The sequence below is a fragment of the Podarcis muralis genome, chromosome 3 (genome assembly GCF_964188315.1).
Source record: "Podarcis muralis chromosome 3, rPodMur119.hap1.1, whole genome shotgun sequence".
NCBI classification, from domain to species: domain Eukaryota; kingdom Metazoa; phylum Chordata; class Lepidosauria; order Squamata; family Lacertidae; genus Podarcis; species Podarcis muralis.
In genome coordinates this window covers 22,101,093-22,119,313 of record NC_135657.1, presented here as the reverse complement: position 1 = coordinate 22,119,313, position 18,221 = coordinate 22,101,093, and the positions used below count along the sequence as shown (strand labels likewise).

The 18,221-nt window shown below is 41.3% G+C and overlaps 1 protein-coding gene across 6 annotated transcripts in view; it reads right to left on the bottom strand.

Annotated features, from left to right (window-relative positions):
• THADA (THADA armadillo repeat containing) overlaps positions 1-18,221 on the bottom strand; it is a 152,560-nt gene that overhangs the window by 30,816 nt on the left and 103,523 nt on the right. For 4 of the 6 annotated variants that reach the window (XM_077925538.1, XM_028724800.2, XM_077925537.1 and 1 more), the window contains 2 exons: positions 13,142-13,257; positions 8,713-8,798 (listed from right to left, as the gene is read on the bottom strand). In XM_077925538.1, coding sequence (XP_077781664.1) covers positions 8,713-8,798; positions 13,142-13,257 — 202 coding nt within the window. The remainder of the gene's footprint in view (positions 1-8,712; positions 8,799-13,141; positions 13,258-18,221) is intronic. The other 2 variants (XR_013392139.1, XR_013392140.1) reach the window with 1 other exon arrangement.

Sequence of the window (18,221 nt, the reverse complement as noted above, 5' to 3'; positions counted from 1 at the left end):
CCGAGGATTAAATCATCAGGGTGACTCTTGTTGAAGGCAGGATGGTGAACCAGACGGCCCTTTGTTTCTGGCATTCCAATGTTGTTGTTGTTTAGTCGTTTCTGACTCTTTGTGACCCCATGGACCAGAGCATGCCAGGCACTCCTGTCTTCCACTGCCTCCCGCAGTTTGGTCAAACTCATGTTAGTAGCTTCGAGAACACTGTCCAACCATCTCGTCCTCTGCCATCCCCTTCTCCTTGTGCCCTCCATCTTTCCCAACATCAGGGTCTTTTCCAGGGAGTCTTCTCTTCTCATGAGGTGGCCAAAGTATTGGAGCCTCAGCTCCAGGATCTGTTCTTCCAGTGAGCACTCAGGGCTGATTTTCTTAAGAATGGAGAGATTTGATCTTCCTGCAGTCCATGGGACTCTCAAGAGTCTCCTCCAGCACCATAATTCAAAAGAATCAATTCTTCGACGATCAGCCTTCTTTATGGTCAGCTCTCACTTCCATACATCACTACTGGGAAAACCATAGCTTTAACTATACGGACCTTTGTTGGCAAGGTGATGTCTCTGCTTTTTAAGATGCTGTCTAGGTTTGTCATCGCTTTTCTCCCAAGAAGAAGGCATCTTTTAATTTCGTGACTGCTGTCACCATCTGCAGTGATCATGGAGCCCAAGAAAATAAAATCTCTCACTGCCTCCATTTCTTCCCCTTCTCTCCTTCTCCTTGCCAGGAGGTGATAGGACCAGTGGCCATGATCTTAGGTTTTTTGATGTTGAACTTCAGACCATATTTTGCGCTCTCCTCTTTCACCTCATTAAGAGGGTGGATCCTTCATGGATCACTGCCCTGTCGTGGTGAAGGGGCTTGAATAATTCAGAGAAGCTATGAGCTATGTCGTGCAGGGCCACCCAAGACGGACAGGTCATAGTGGAGAGTTTTGACTGAACGTGATCCACCTGGAGCAGGAACCAACAAGCCACTCCAGTATCCCTGCCAAAAAAACTCCATGGACAAAAACAACAGGCATTCCAATAGGTTTCTTGTATCTGCTCTATTTTTTGGGAATCCTGCAACGTGTTTTTACTCTGCTAACTATACATTGCTGTTCTGCTTTCGATCAATATTGAGTAGAATTTCACTGACATAAGTGGCTATTGAAGACATTTTTATTTAAGAAGAACTTTCCTGAAATGTGACCCAGTCATTTTATGGAATAATAACCACAACTCCCATTATCCCCAAATAATGATCATGTTGACTGGGGCTGATGGGAGTTGGAATCCAACAACACCTCGAAGACACCAGGTCAGGGAAATCTGTTACAGTGGTACCTCAGGTTAAGTACTTAATTCATTCCGGAGGTCCATTCGTAGCCTGAAACTGTTCTTAACCTGAAGCACTACTTTAGCTAATGGGGCCTCCTGCTGCTGCTGTGCCGCTGGAGCACGATCTCTGTTCTCATCCTGAAGCAAAGTTCTTAACCTGAAGCACTATTTCTGGGTTAGCAGAGTCTGTAACCTGAAGGGTATGTAACCTGAAGCATATGCAACCCGAGGTACAACTGTATAAGCTGTAGGGCACTTCAGTAGGACAAATTGCATCTTCATCCTAATTTCAACTGATGGTCAACATTCAGCAGCTACCAAGCATGCTCAGTTCTCAGTAAGCTGTATTTTATATTTCTGTTGCACACAAGAGTCAGAGTCTTTCCTCAGTAGGTATTTACTTCTGCAAACCCCCAGGTTTCCAAAGCATTCCAATATCTCCCCAGCTGTGGTGCAAGTCCACAGGCATTCAGACTTAATAGCTTATTAGCTTCACTGTCCTTGACCTGAGCCATTAAGAGCAGATTTTTGTTTTACTTCTATCATTCTTATTAAAATAAAGCTCAGAATCAATAAAAAGATGTTGATAAACAGTGCATGAAAAAAATGCAATAGCCTATTTTAGTACAGTACAGTTATTTAAAGTGTGACATTTACATGCACTTAAAATGACATGCTTTTTTCAAGCAAAAATTCACTGGGACAGCACAGGAATGCAAGCCATCTTTGTTATCAAGAGCTGAGAAATACTATTCTCAACTTAGATCCAAAGTGCTTACATGAGCTTTGATATCAAACTAAGATATTTGTGCCTAGTTATTTTTAATATATGGCAATTAAACGTTTTCTACAAAAAAGAAATAAATGCTTTGATGTTAGAACTTGGGTTTGTTTTTATCTACCATCTCTCCTCCTTCAACAAAACACAGAGACATTTTTAAATTAAAAAGTCTTTAGCCATTTAGGAAATACAGATGACCCTGAAGTAGGTGAACCATATTTCATCTGCACAGCAACAGCTGCTTAATGTTTCATATTTTTGGCTGAATTTAAGCCGTGCACATTCGACTGCAGTGGTGGAATTAAAATGGTAAGCAAGTGACAAAATGAAGCTCATAGGATGAGGAAGTGCCCATCTCATGTGTTCTACAGCGGAGTGAAGAAATGCCATGGTGCATCTGCAACAGCGACACCAGCCATCATCTACCCCAGCTGCAACAAAACATGTCTCTCCCGTATTGATTTCTGCAGCTACAACAAGTCCTGTAACTCTCCAACAGTTTGACTTTACTCCCGATGGCACTCTTCCACTGTCTCTCAAGACAGACAGATGCAGATGGATGCAGGGTGGGCAGAAGGCAGATTGGTATCCACTAGTAGATCACCAAGTGATTTCCAATATACCAGCAAGGCTTCCCAACTCCTTGTTGCCTACCAGTAGCAACCACAAAATGACCTTTCCCACCTAAATGAGGCTGCTGAATTTTTTAAAAAAGCTTGGGGTAACCAGAAGTAGACTTGTGCTCAAAAGGACAGTTCATTCTGGTACTGGAAACAAATTGCTTTGCTCAGAATGTACTGTTTAATGTCTTTTGCACCTAGGCCCCAAATGGTGGATCTTGAGGTTCCAGTAAAATATAAAGCTTGAAGTCTGCCCACCTCTGCTGTACAGAAGCCCCCATGGGCAAGAGGACTGATAGGAAAGGCAGGCAAGAATGTTTGCTCAACTCTATGGCTGTGTGCACATTATTGTTTATTCCAGCTCCAGTGTACACTCACAGCCAAACACAGAGCCAGTGTGTGGGGTGTAGTGTTGGACTAGGAACTGGGTGTTCAAATGCCCAGTTGGCCATGAAGGTCACTGGATGGGTGATCTTGGGCCAATCACTGCCCCTCAGCCTAACCTGTCTCACAAAGTTGTTTTGGGGATTAAACAGGGTGGGAGAGAGTACCACGCACACCAACTCAAGCTCCTTGTAGGAAAAGGTGGCATAAAGATGCATTAAATCAATCAATCATGAAACAAACATGGTGTTAGCCACAATCCATGTGTTTCCTGCTGCTTAACGAGAAATACTTCTGTTTGACCAGCTTTTCCTCAAACCGGCTTCCATCCAATTTGAAAACACAAATCATGGTTAAGCTGAGGTGTGTACATTTGAGACAGGAATCTGGTTGCAGGTGTGAGGAAGCAAATTGGGCAATGGGCACTGGGTGCAGACACCCTCCCCCTCTGCCCACATTGTGTACAGCAATGTAAAAATGTGACTTGCACTAATGGAAATAACCTAGCATTTTAAGCTGCTGGTGTGTACATATGCTCTATGCCACGATCTGGTCTTCCTGCTGCTGTGCAGGAAGCCACAGGCTTTAACTGCCTGTGGCACTTAGAAGATGGCCACTCATGTTCTAAAAACATGTGCTTCGGAGGATGGGAAAAGCAGCAATGTCATAACCCGCTAGTCATGCTCAACGTCTGTAAAAACAAGCAGTGCCTGGCATGAGGAATGAAATGCTTAAACTGATGTAAAAATGGTCACTGTCCACAAACCTAGTTAACTTCGTACTGCCAAATTAACAGAAGTTAGCTCAAATTGCGCCACAAACTTCCAAAGGCCCAACCAACTTAAAGAAGCACACATGATTCCGTGTAAAAATACACCAATGTGTTATGTTCAGTATCAACTGACAGAGAACTTTGACCAGCTGGATTCACTGGCTACAGGGGCTGATTCTTTGTTTTTAAATAATCTGCCCGCTGTCATCTACTCCCAAGGGAGTTCAACCTAGAAGGCTCAGCACTTATACAGTACTTGCTATTATATCACTATATAAAAATGGGTACGGTTATAAAAAGAGATGAAATATATACTCCGGCTGTCTTTTTTTTTTTTTTTTTTTTTTTAGTAGCCAAGAATGTGTGGGTGCTTGGGATAGAACATTCTCCACTTTGTGTTCCAAATCTGTTCTTTGGAGCCAAAAGGCTAGAGGGGCTTAAACATGAGACTGGAGAGAGGAAACTCCCATTAAGGAAGAAGCTGCTAGATGTTCAGTTTTCTTTAAAGAGGATCCAAGTGGCGGAAACTCCACTTTGAGAGAAAAGATGGCAAAGTAGATTAAAGTTGTGGTTCTCCAAGTATGGGGCACAGGAAATCTAGAAAGTAGGTGTGAAGTTATAGGTGGGGGAAGAAGATCCTTGAGCAAAGATTGATCCTTGAGCAAAGATTGACAGATGCATCCCCTCTCCCTAAGCAACAGAGGGTTAGTGCCACAGCCCTCAAAATTGCTGTGCTAGACGTAAGGAAGGGAATATATGGAAGTTTATGGCAATAGCACCACTGTGAAGGCTTTCAGTGGTGCACCTAGGCAGGTGCTCCAGACTCCGAGCTTCCATTAAATAAATAAATAAAAAAGGAAGCCTCTATCCTTCCTATGAATAAAATTGTGGGGCAAAATGTGCAGGTACCTTTTAAGTGATTTCGATGAAATGAGACTGACATGGCTTCCTTGTATATTTTTTCCTGGTATTGAGGAATGCTTTCTGTTGCTACTTAGACAGAAACAGCATCAGTGTGTGTGGGTGTGTGAGAGAAATAGATCTGCATAACCAGGACCAGCAAGACCTAGCTGACTTCCCATGGCAAGCATAAGATTGTCAGCGGTGGTTTTCTCTCCAGTTGTATGTTATGCCACACCCAGTTCATTTTGTGATAAGTTCTCAGCACTTTCTCAAAATTCAGAATATGACCACTAGTAAAAAAAATGTTGGCAACCCCTGGGCTACAGCATTCTCTCCACCTCGTCTTCTTCCCTTGCTGACTGTTTTTACAAAGGTGTCTGAAACCAAATTAAATAAGATGTCAGAGTTCCACAACTGGCTTTCTTGATGTCTATTTCAAAATCAAAGGGGAACCAATAAGGGTCCAAATTGGTTTGGGGCAATGGCACTGATTTAACCTTAGCCTCCCAGCGTTATTTTTCAAATCAAAATTGTCCCCTCAATTGTTGTTTATCTTGTATTTTGTATGCTGCATACAAAAGTATGTAGGCACCAAAAAAACAAACCAGGTAACTAACTGGGGTGTGTGTGTAAAGTAATACAGACCTGCAGAATGAAATAACAACAGCCAACCAATACACCAAATTACAATCATACTTCTTTGTGTATCAGATGGTATTTAAATACTCCAACCGTAACTAAGAATGAGAAGCTGGAGGGGAAACTATCTGCATTCAAATCGAGAGATTTAGCCTCTCCCCATACCACCTATCTGTGTCTGGTCAGTATTTTATCTTAACAATGAAACATCCCCCCCCCCCAAAAAAAAAGAAATATTGCCCCATCAAAGCTGTTATTAACTTCCAGGAAGTGGATACAGGTACCCATCTTTTCCCTTGAAGATTCTGGTGAAGGAAAGTTTTGATTAGGAAAATGGGGAAGGAAAGGATTTGCTGAACCTAGATTAGAAATTGGAATACAGAAAGGGAAGGTATGAGGAAGTCGGGGAAGTAAGGTTTTCGAAAATAAGGGAATGAAATTATACTTGTTTTTTTTGTTTTGTGCTTGTTTGTATTGTTGCTTTGTTTTGTTTTTACATAATCTGTGAAAATTTAATAAATATCTATTAAAAAAAATGATTAGGAAAATGGGGAAGGGGGCCAACACTTCTCCGCAGCACTGTTTCCTCAATCTAAATTACAGTATTTTTCGCTCTATAACATGCACCTGACCATAACACACACGTAGTTTTTAGAGGAGGAAAACAAGAAAAAAATATTCTAAACGAAACAGTGGATGTATGATTTTTGTGGTTCATGCTGTGGCCACAGACGTGTGATCTGATGGTGAGTTTGGGGTAGCCCAATGCAAAAATCCTGAGGATCCATGTGGATCCATGCTTTGTAACCACGTTTTAAGTGGGGAGGGAAGGAAAAGCACTCAAGGGACAAGGAGCAGGCGTGGGGGGTGTGTGGAGAAGGATGCTGCTAATAATGCAGGAGAGGCTCCTCTCCTCTCCCGCTTTGCTCCTTTAAAACAAGCAGGCTCTGCTTCTCTCCCTCCTCCCCAGCAAGGAAACCACGATAGTAACCACTCTGAGACAAATCAAGAAAAATTGCGATCAACACTCTCCCCCAACAAGCGCAGTGAGGTCAAAACACACGCAGAGAACCGGCCCTAAAGTCGCAGGGCGCTGGAAGTCGCAGGGGCGCTGGGAGAGTGAACGGGAAGCAAGAGAAGGAGAAGGATCCCTCACACAGACACAGAGTGTCAATCCTAAAGTCGCAGGGGCGCTGGGAGAGTGAAGGGGAAGCAGGAGGAGGAGAACGATAGCTCAAGCACACACACACACAGCCCCTACAGTGGCTAATCCAAAATCGGACAGCAAAAAACTGCAGGCAGGGACAGAGAGCAGGGGTTGTTTTAAAGCAGCCAACCAGACAGGAGCCGCTTACACTCGTGTAAGCGGCTCCTCTCCTCTCCCGCTCTGCTTCTCTCCCTCCTCCCCGGCTCGGCTAGCTGACAGGAGCCGCTTACACCCGCTTTGCTGTTTCAAAGCGAGCCACAGACTGCTCAGGACTGCAGCAGATTCCCCCGCCATCCATAGGCATTCGCTCCATAACACGCACAGACATTTCCCCATACTTTCTAGTAGGAAAAAACTGTGTTATGGAGCTAAAATTACGGTAACTCTCCTTATTGCAACTGCTTTTAAGGGTTAAAAAAAAAGTCAGGAGATCTCGCATGCAGTGTCTAATTTGGCCATGAAGTGCCTCATTCTGGTTCTCTTCTAAAGCTAGTTTGATCAGCGCCGCAATCCACTGACCCTCCCAATCCACGCATACTCCAGTGCACTGTATACAAGCACCTCATGCGCAAGGATTCTCTTCGCTGACCAGGGAACTGGTGGGAGGCATGGAATATTCAGCTAAGAAAAGAGGCCACAGCTTTCTACAACATGGTGGCTGCTTCATCTTTGTTCAAAACCTCATAAAAGGGGGGTGGGGGAGAGACTATACATAGGATAAAATGAGAAGTTGAGAACTTATTTCATACTTCCCTCACGTTTGAAAGGAAATAGTGAAAAGGGAAAAAATCATTACAATGGAGTGAGAGTGGAAGGAGGAAGCTGTTTGCCCATCATGGACCTCAAAACCCACGACCCTGGCAAGTGTATATTTTCTGCCAATGTTTCTATACTCTTAATTTATTTTGATCATACTTCTCAGAGATTTAAGTAAAGAAAGTTAACATTACATCAGGATCAGCTCTGATATTTGTTTCTGCCCCTTAGTTTTGATTAGTGTGCACATATACCAGCATTTTAAGCTATTTTTCATGGCTATTCTCAGTTTTTATGACTGTGAGAATGCTTCTTTAAGGAATATTCTACTTTTTTAAAGAGCAAGTATGACACAAATACATTATTAAAATGATGTACAACTTACGACCGGCTTATCATTTAAATAAACAGTTCACTACCATTTTCAGCAATAGGTCACAAAAAAACATATTTGGGGTTAAAGCAAAACAGAAATACAGCTGAAACGTATTTATTGCATTTGGCAGAAAATGAAGTTATAAGAACCATGCATTCTAATTAACAAAGAAAACTGGAAAATATATTTGTCTTAGATAAGAAAGAGACTGAACGCCACTTTTAATGATAGCATGCCTGTGTAGTGGAGAACTTGTTAAGGTATTTATGAATTACTGATGAAAAAATGCATGCAGTCTCATTTTTCTGTTTTAGACTCTTTTGGACTCTCACATCACTAGAGTTTATGGCGAGTGAGGAGAGAGCATAAGCACAAGCCCAGGATCACATGACATGCTAAGCTAGAGCTTTCCAAACATTTCATGTTGATGACACTCTTTTTAGACACACATCATTTCGCGACACGTTAATTCAGTTTTACTAGCAAACTGGAGGTTAAACTAGCCCCTTTCCAGCCCAGGGAGGATTGTGGGAAGCGTTCACGCGACACAACTACACACTGCAGCCGACACACTAATGTGTCATGACACACAGTTTGGAAAGCTCTGTGCTAGGCCAAACTTTGTCTCAGCTCAGCCCAGGAGTAAAGGGGAAGAGCGAAGCAAGTGGAAGCATCTCTCTGGAAGCTTGCAAGTTTGCACTGTATCAGTAAGTCATAGTTTCAAAGTTGCCATGTCACATTAACCAGTACATTGGTTGAAAATAATTTTAAGAATATAATAACCAAAGAATGTAAGAACCACTTGCTGGATCAGGCCCATGATTGCAATGCATCTAAAGTAAATTAAGTCAATTTATTTCAATAGGTCTATACAGAATATGGCTTAGCTTGATATCACCTGGAGTACAGGTCTCTTTCTTTCTCTTACTGGCAAGAAAGCAATACATTAGCTCAAACTCACCTTTTATTTTGGATTTCCCAAGGTAATTATTCAGAAGAATAAGTATATCAAGATACGTCGATCTAGTCACCAAGCAAGGATTTTGCCTAGAAACAAAGTCATTGGCATAAGTTAAATGGCTTTGAAATACTTTAAAATTGCCCCTTAAACCAACAACCCATTAGGAGGATATTAAATTCCTGTCAGGTCCTGCTCACATAAAATGTATGTAACCAGCCAATGCCTACATCTCTACATTACATTTCTAAATAATCTGAGGATGATCTACCAAATGTTACAATGAAAAAAGCCACACAACCTATAGCAAAACTACTTCCAACAGTCATGTCATGCTCTATTCAAAATAAAACTGCTTTTATTTTTTTTCTTACTTGTCCCACTTTTACACTGTCCAACAATCAAAGTTCACTGGGTGGTTTATAACAAAGAATTAAATTATAAAACAGAGTAATGCCTAAAATCTAAAATAGTATCTAAACCTTACAATACAAAACCAGAATAAAAACAACAGAGGATAACAGATTAAGAGATCTCGGAATACTAAACACTTGTGAAAGACTAAAAAGGTCTTCACCTGGTGCTAAAAAGACCAGAGTTTGTGAAGTGCAGGTGTGTTCCCACGAAGCAAGACACAGTGATAACAGCAAGACCCTTTATTGAAATAACAGAACTGGACAACAGGGGCAGAGCAACTGCTTATATACATTTCTGAAGGCCTGGGCCACTCCCAATCCCAACGTGATTGGCTGTCTAAACTTTCAAGCTGCGAATCATGACTCAGAGTTTAAGGGCCAATGGCAGATGCCCAAATCCGGAAATGTTCTGTGATTGGATATCATGTATCGAATCAGGACACAGGGGCTCAGAATCCTTAGTCCAAACTCAGGCAAACACAGACCACTGAATACATAACAGTGTGGGTGCCAGGAGAGCCTCTCTGTGGAGGGTATACAACAACTGGGGTGCTACCACTAAAAATATCCTATCTTTAGTAGCTACTCATTCCTCATCATTGGGAGAAGGCCTCAGGAGATGACCTTAAGAGTTAGGCTAGGTATATATGCCCTTGTACAAAAATGTGACAAAAATTCTGTTTCCAAATATTGTCCTTTTGCTCACAAAATACCCTATATATTTAGGAACCTCCCTCATACTAGGCATATTCATAGAAACAGATGGCTCAAATCTGTGCATGAAATAGAAAGTATATGCCGGGTCTGGGAGGCTTGCACATCCACAAGGAAGAATTTATCAAGACTCCTAAATGTCTGAACTGTTATACAATACACAGCTTTCCCCAAGTTTCTATGGAATCAATTATTATTAGGATTTCTACCTCCCTACCGTTTCCCTAGAACTCAAGAGACCATGAAGAACCACTAACTATTCCTTAATCAGGCAACTTTCCATGGACTGATGAACTAATCTTAGGAACACAGAAACTCAAAGAGGAAACACTTAACTCCAAGACACCTGGAGGCAATTTAAGGGTAAGTACTTGGGTGGGGGTGGAAGGGAACTTAAGCAAGAAATTAAACACATGTTTGTACATTAATCATAAATCCACCTAGGACAGTATTCAATAGAAACCCTGAAATTAAGTTTAAATAAACCTAGGACATTAATTGCTTGAAGTACAAGCTCTAAGTCATAACTAATCAATGAATGAATAAATAAATAAATAAATAAATAAATACATACATACATACATACATAGTGACTTTTGTCATTTTGATGACCTTGTGTTTATGTTTTAGTTGTCTGGTGCATTTTATCTGTGGTAAGTTTGTAAAATGCATCAGAATACATATTATAACAGCTCCTGGTGTTCTTTCTTTCTTACCTCCTAGTAAATAGACAAATATTTTTAAAGGAAAGGGGAAACATCCCTGGAAATTATAAAATCAACGCATGACACGACCTAATTGTTTGACATCACTTTCACACATCATTAGTCATGCAACACACTTAAGAGAATGTAGGGACCAATATAATGATTACCACATAAACTACACCTTTGGTGTTTTGGCAGGAGTGGTAGATCTTAATGAAACACAGATCTACTTCTAAGCAAGTCACTGAGATACTTTTCCGAGTTACTAAACTAAAGGTAACTCCTGCTCTATTGAGCAAGACTGGTGTGTTTCTGATTCCTAACAAGAGTGAGAGACAATTGGTTTACGTTCACAGTTAAACTATATCTCTGTAGAATGAAGTATTGATTACTTGAATATCGATCTATTTTAATCAATAACTAGCTGTTCGGCTAGTTATACTTCCGTAGTCTGCAATTCCACACACACTTAGGTCTCATCCATACTTCACCCATTTTTTCCAGGAACGAGTCCAAGAAGTTTTTATTTGTTGCCCCACTGCTTTCCGCAGGAAAACCCTGTTTACTACTCAATAGAAACAAACTTCAATCGAGTTTTCTGAGGGCAAACGGAATAAATTCTGTGACTAAGAAGTAAGTGCCACTCAACACAGTAAGACTTACTTCTAAGCAGATATGCACAGGAATGTGCAGTCAATTTGGTAACAGGAAGAACACTGTGAGTTGTTTTAAATAATAGAATCCAAAGCCAGGGCATGGACCACCTACTTTTGAAAAAATTGATCTCTCTATTGTAGTTTTTGTTATGTGAATTATTTATTTATTTATTTCCCACCCTCCCCAGCCAAACCGGGCTAAGGGCGGTTAACATCAAAGTATATAATACACTAAAACATAAAATCCAGCAATTGACTGAAATACAGATTAAAATCAGAATAAATCAGATGGCAACCCACAATTTATAACTATAACTATAAGGGTTGGGAACATTAAGTGTTCACAAGGCTCAGCTATTTGTATGAGCCGGTGAGAAGAGTTAGAGAGGCCACTTATATGCAAGTTCTTGTAAAAAGAGGGGGATCAGACTGGAACCTGACCAAAGGCCTGGCGGAACAGCTCCATCTTGCAGGCTCCTGCAGAAACATGTCATGTCCTGCAGAGCCCTGGTCTCTTGCGACAGAACATTCTACCAGACTGGGGCCCTGGCTCTGGTTGAGGCCAGTCTAATTTCCTTGAGGCCCGGGACCTCCAAAACGTTATTGTTTGCAGACTGTAAGGTCCTACGCGGGGCATACCAGGAGAGGCGTTCCCGTAGCTATGAGGGTCTCAGGCCATATAGTGATTTAAAGGTTAAAACCAGCACCTTAAACCTGGCCCTGTACTCCCGGGAGCCAGTGCAGCTGGTAAACCACTGGATTAATGTGATCCCGTGGCAAAGACCCCATAAGTAGCCTCGCCGTGGCATTCTGCACCCACTGGAGTTTCTAGGTCAGTTTCATGGGCAGCTCCACATAGAGCGAATTACAATAATCGAGCCTGGAGGTGACCATTGCATGCATCACAGTGGCTAGACCAGGGCGGGAAAGGTAAGGAACCAACTGCTTAGCACGGTGGAGATGGAAAAATGCTGCCTTTGCTGTAGCTGTAACCTGCACCTCCATAGAGGGAGGTGTCGAACGTTAAACCCAGACTCTTGACAGAGGTTGCTGGCATTAATTGCGCCCCCGCAAGGAATGGGAGTTTACCCCCCAACCCCATGTCGTCTCAACCTAACTAGAGGACTCACTGGGTGGGTTATGTGGGCCTCCTCAGGTCCGCAGACCAGCAATTGGGAACCACTGGATAGATGATTAGTATGGACAACTCTTGCAGTCTTCTTGCTCTAGTGGTTTCAGAGAATGAGGTGGATGAAGGGCCGTATGAAAATATAACAAACAAAACCTGTGGAGCAGAATATTCATAGGCTACTACTGCACATTTCTGTATCCATTAACATTTAGCGGAGTTTAGGTTAACATTTTGCAGAGCAATGTGTCCAACAGCTATTGCCAGCATAGTTAATCCATGGTATTCCAATAATACGCTCCATAATTGGCAGCGTCAGCTTTACTAATTAAAATTTCAATCTATTTGCTACTTTAAAGTACTGATACATCCAGTGCTTTTTTCCTTTAAAAAAATTGAGGGGTACTCTCATTTTGACTCAAACCCCTCCCCCATTTTATAGTTCAAATCGGGGAAAATAAATACAGTAAACGGATAAAAGTACAGATTCACAAAATGTTTAGGGGTATGCGTCCCTCTGCGTCCTCCCAGAAGAAAAGCGCTGGATATATCATTACTCACCCAACTTCTAAAATAGACATTTGTAAATGTATTTGAATGTTGTTGTTTTAAGTTGATTCACAAAAATGAGCTTCAGCTTCTTTGACATGACAATAGAAAATAAATGCTTCCAAATAGCGACATTAGACTATAACACTTATCTCCATATTTTCTGAGGGAAAGGGGCGGGGGGACAAAAAATTATTTCAACCCTACAACCTATTATTAATCTGTGATAAATTCATTTATAGGTAAAGAGTTTTAACCTACCACTTAGCCAACCACAGTTTGGCTTCAACACAAGTTATGATGCTTCTCAGGCCTTGCAGAAAGTCTGAATTAGCCCTGTGTTTAGACTCCAAATAGGACTGCAGCAAGTGAAAGACCTACATCAAAATAAAATAAAGAAGTTGCAGACTGCTGTGAAAATATTTTCCAAATATCCAGTTCCTTAGCTTTTGGCAGTGATCAAAAATAAGTCTACAGGGAATCGAATCCAGCCACCTGCAGAATGACCCTCTACAATTTGTACAGAAAGAGCTTGTTGGCTCTGGATTAACTGTGAAGATACATCCCTTAGTCACAGCCTTCGGCTTTCCAATCAGCCTTCATTTCACTGAGCAAACTCCCTACTTTTACCCAGCTTTTATTTTCCATAACATGAAGAATTATGAAGACTGACTAATACAATATGCAGATCAACAGCAAGATAATCTGCACCAAAAACAAAAATGTACTATGTTTATTTACCATGAGAGGCATCCTTGCACATATGTAAAACAAGTAATCTCAGGAGTTAATAACATTAATACATTTATTTGGTATTAAAATTTCTAATTTCAACTCTGGTCTTGGACACTTGAGATATTTAAGGACCCATAGTCTTGCAACTGTAATTTGTTTTACAATGTTTTTAATGTTGCATTTTGAATGGATGGGACCATTATGATACCTTCTCTCTAAGCAAAACCATCCAGTTATTATACAATGTTACATATAAACCAAGAAAATGAAATGTCACTAGAGATGTGAAGGCCTGGGGGAAAATACATTTTCTTAAATAAAAAAAAAAATATGGACTATGACACATGAAAGGGCAAAGATGCTTCTTTAAATCCTGGCAAACCTTAGAATTTTGGGATTCCATGATAAATTCCATGAGAAATATCAAGAAGCAAAAGCAGAAACTGATAGTAATAGCTCAGAAAATAAGACTGATTAAATTTCATGCAATAGCCACAGAGTCTTATCCCACCCCAACTATGGAGGACTGAAGGATACATAATAATTTTTGGAATCCAAAATAATTTTCAATTGGCCTATAAACTATCTGGCAACTACTGTAACTGTTGTAAAACAGGGGTTATATAAATTCCAAATGGCCCCAAGTCAGTAATCTGGCAGCTGGGTTTTTGGACCAGCTTAAGTTTCCAAATCAGATTACAAATATTTGCTCCCCGCAATTCCAGGTTCTCGGGGAATTTAGAGTTTTATCTGGTTCTGGCAAACCTCTTATTTAATATCAAACCAGAATAGAACTGGTTGTCGAGAACGTACCATGGAATAGGGGAGATCCCCAAAGTTCACAAGGTCCAGTTCCTAAAGCCCAGTCACATACCGGGCATGTACTAGCCCAAAGTCATGCAGTGCAATGGCTTTCAAAACAGAAATATAGTCTAAGCACCATTTTTTAAAAAAAATTAACATAACTAAAATGACAACTTGTTGACGAATGTGTAAATAAAAACCCTATTTGCTCAGCTTACTTGGAAAAGGAACAAATGTGTTTTTGTGAATCGTCGTAAGCTCCAGCTTGGCTTTTTGAAAAATAACAGTGCCGTCTTTCAGCTGTGCTATCCAGGCTGCATCAGCATCATTTTCTAAAAACACTAACAAGACCATCCCTGAAACTGAGATTTGTAGTTTCCTCATCAAAAGTTGGAAACAGAAAAGGGTGAACATACATGGATAGACTACCAGGAACAAACAGTTTTAAACAACAACAAAACCCACAAACCGGTTTCCTAGTCCACTGAACATTAAATAGGTAAAGGAAACATAAACCAAGACGCATGTGTGTTCTGAAGATTTATTTCTGTTACGAAATTATGACCATGGCATAACAGTTTAGGGATCTAAAACAAACTGTTGCCTCCGGTCAGATCCTGTGCATCTGCCATGCTGCCTTGTGAGTCTTCTGAAGCAAACAGTAATTCAAAAATCAGCTCCCTCAAACCCTTTCTCAATACAGTGGTGCCTTGCAAGACGAAATTAATTCGTTCTGCGAGTTTTGTCGTCTTGCGATTTTTTTCGTCTTGCGAAGCACGGTGTCGGGAAAGTTTTGGAAAAGCTTCAAAAATACCAAAGTCTTTAAAAACCTCAAAAAAGGCTACCACACCGCGTTCTATGAGTTGCTCCTCGAAGTCAAGTCGCAACTGTATTAACGGTGTTAAGAAAAAGGAAACAAACTTGCAAGACGTTTCCGTCTTGCGAAGCAAGCCCATAGGGAAAATCGTCTTGCGAAGCAGCTCAAAAAACCCTTTCGTCTTGCGAGTTTTTTTGTCTTGCAAGGCATTCGTCTTGCGAGGTACCACTGTATCTGCTTCTTCAGTAATGCCTTTTAGGAAGAGTTACAGGGCTCTTTATCATCTGCTACCCATTGGCCTTCTATTGGTACAGGCTGGTGTTGGACAGCCGAGGCAAAACATATACTGGCATGATGCTTGCCATTACTTGGATCCACTGGGAATTTACATAATGTGCCAGGATGCACATAGCTGCACATTCACCAACAACTGTGCTTCCAGAGAAGGTGACACGAGGGCAGTTATAACACAAAAAGCAATCAATGCACTGGAACTGAAAACCCTTATGGACTTTTCAAATTGTATCATGAGCTGCAAAATAAATATGGCCCAATGTACAAGGACCTGTTCTCAGGTCTCTACATCCCCAACTTTTTCCTCTCTTCCAGGGATAAAAACTGAGGCGCATGTTTTTGCAACATCTGTTTTCACACCAGGGGCTACCTCCTTCGTCCCATTTAGAAAACCAGCACCCACTAGCAGGAGAACAGCCTTCAGCAACATATAAAGTACGAAGGGGCCACTCATGCAGCGATACTTGTTTTTTTTTTTTTTTATATAAGATTTTTATTAAAGTTTCCATAATTTTATAACAACAAAAACAAAACAAAACAATACAATAGACACAACAAACAAAAAACAAGTACAATTTCGAAATCTTATTTTCTTATAATTTACTTCCCCGACTTCCTCGTACCTCCCCTTTCTGTATTCCAATTTCTAATCAATTATTCAGCAAATCCTTCCCTTATTTTAACTTGAATTTGATCTTACTTATTCTCTTTAACTTATCCATTACATGCAGCGATACTTGGCATGGAAAGAGAACGTGCCACAAAAAACAGAGGAGTGCATCCATTTTAATTTCTGAATTCCAGAGGCAAGTTTCCACAGAGGACCTTAAGGCACATGAAAACAGCTGCTAGGCAGACGAACATCCTTTTGCACCATCCTGGTTCAAGGCTTCATACTGCTCAATACCTATTTAAATGTAAAATACCAAGGACACATAGAAAATTGCTTCATAAAAAGTTGAACGTTTCTATTCTTCAAGGTTTAATCCACTCCAGGTCTAATAAACTGAAATGTAGCTACTAAGGAAGTCTTTTAAATCAGGCATAGACAAACTCGGCCCTCCATCATCCCTAGCTAGCAGGACCAGTGGTCAGGGATGATGGGAGTTGTAGTCCCAAAACATCTGGGGGGGCCGAGTTTGCCTATGTCTGCTTTAAATGGAAGTTTTGTCATGAATATTTGCTTAATTTAATCAACCCAAACTATTCACGAGCATGCACTTCTTTTTCTTCATTTAAACTACTTGATTTAAACCATTAATACTAAATTCCAATCCTACACTTGCACAATCCTTACTTGCACATCTGCAACAGATGACATAGGAGGTCAGTAATAGCAACCCATCACATGCCATCAAATGCCTAAGGGCAAGGTAAGTTTTAACCTGGTTTCAAAAAGATATTCATTTTGGTGCCAGGCAGACCTTCGGCACTGCTGAGTGTCAGTGTCTGGAGATGCCTTTAATAAGGAAGGTTAAGCTGCCATCTAAATGGCAACACTTTTGGAATATTTTGAAGTGGTCAAACAACAGGCAGTTGTCAGCTGAGGCTACTTGAACAGCATGGCGAACCTAATTTAATACAATGCCAAAAAAATGTTGTATTGTGTGTCAAGACAGATAACACACCACCACATTTTATATTCAAAATGCAGCAAAATCACATCTGCATTTATTAAATCAACATTTTAATAAAAAAGATCTGATTTCACGAAAGCAGCCAGTGGCACGCGGTCATTGGACTAGGGGGACTAAGCTACAGTGGTGCCTCGCAAGATGAAATTAATTCGTTCTGCGAGTTTTTTTGTCTTGTGAATTTTTCGTCTTGCGAAGCACGGTTTCGGAAAAGTTTTGGAAAAGCTTCAAAAATCACCAAAGTCTTCAAAAACCTGAAAAAAGGCTACCACACTGCGTGCTATGAGTTGCTCCTCGAAGTCAAGTCACAACTGTATTAACGGTTTTAAGAAAAAGGAAACAAACTTGCAAGACGTTTTCGTCTTGCGAAGCAAGCCCATAGGGAAATTCGTCTTGCGAAGCAACTCAAAAAACCAAAAACCCTTTCGTCTTGCGAGTTTTTCGTCTTGCGAGGCATTCGTCTTGCAAGGTACCACTGTAGTCCCCTAAATGTTCCTTCCCAAGCCCCGGGAAGCTTCTGCCCAGCTTAGGAAGAGAGGCGCAATGCTCTAACGCAGGCATGGCCAAACCTGGCCCTGCAGCTGTTTTGGGACTACAGTTCCCATCATCCCTGACCACTGGTCCTGTTAGCTAGGAATGATGGGAGTTGTAGTCCCCAAACAGCTGGAGGGCCAAGTTTGGCCATGCCTGCTCTAACGGGTTCAAGAGCCCTCCCCACCACCATCCGAAAGCCCACCTAGCTTTACGAAGGAGGCAGCAGAGCTCCAGCATCTTGCCAGAGGCCTGGTGCCTCTTTCCCAAAGCCCGGGAAACTTCTGCCCTGGTTAGGGAAGGAGGCAATGCTCATACATCACCCACCCCTAATCGCACTTGCAAGCTGGTGCCTCTGGCTCTAACTGTTCCCCTACGAAAAATTTCACCACACGCCACTGAAAGCAGCAATAAACTGTTTCAGAGTATCCACGGATGAGACCTTTTAATTTTAATATAAGCACCACAGAGCCGAAGACATTTTAAAAAGGAAGCCTGCAATCTCCCCCCCCCCCCCGCTAAGAAA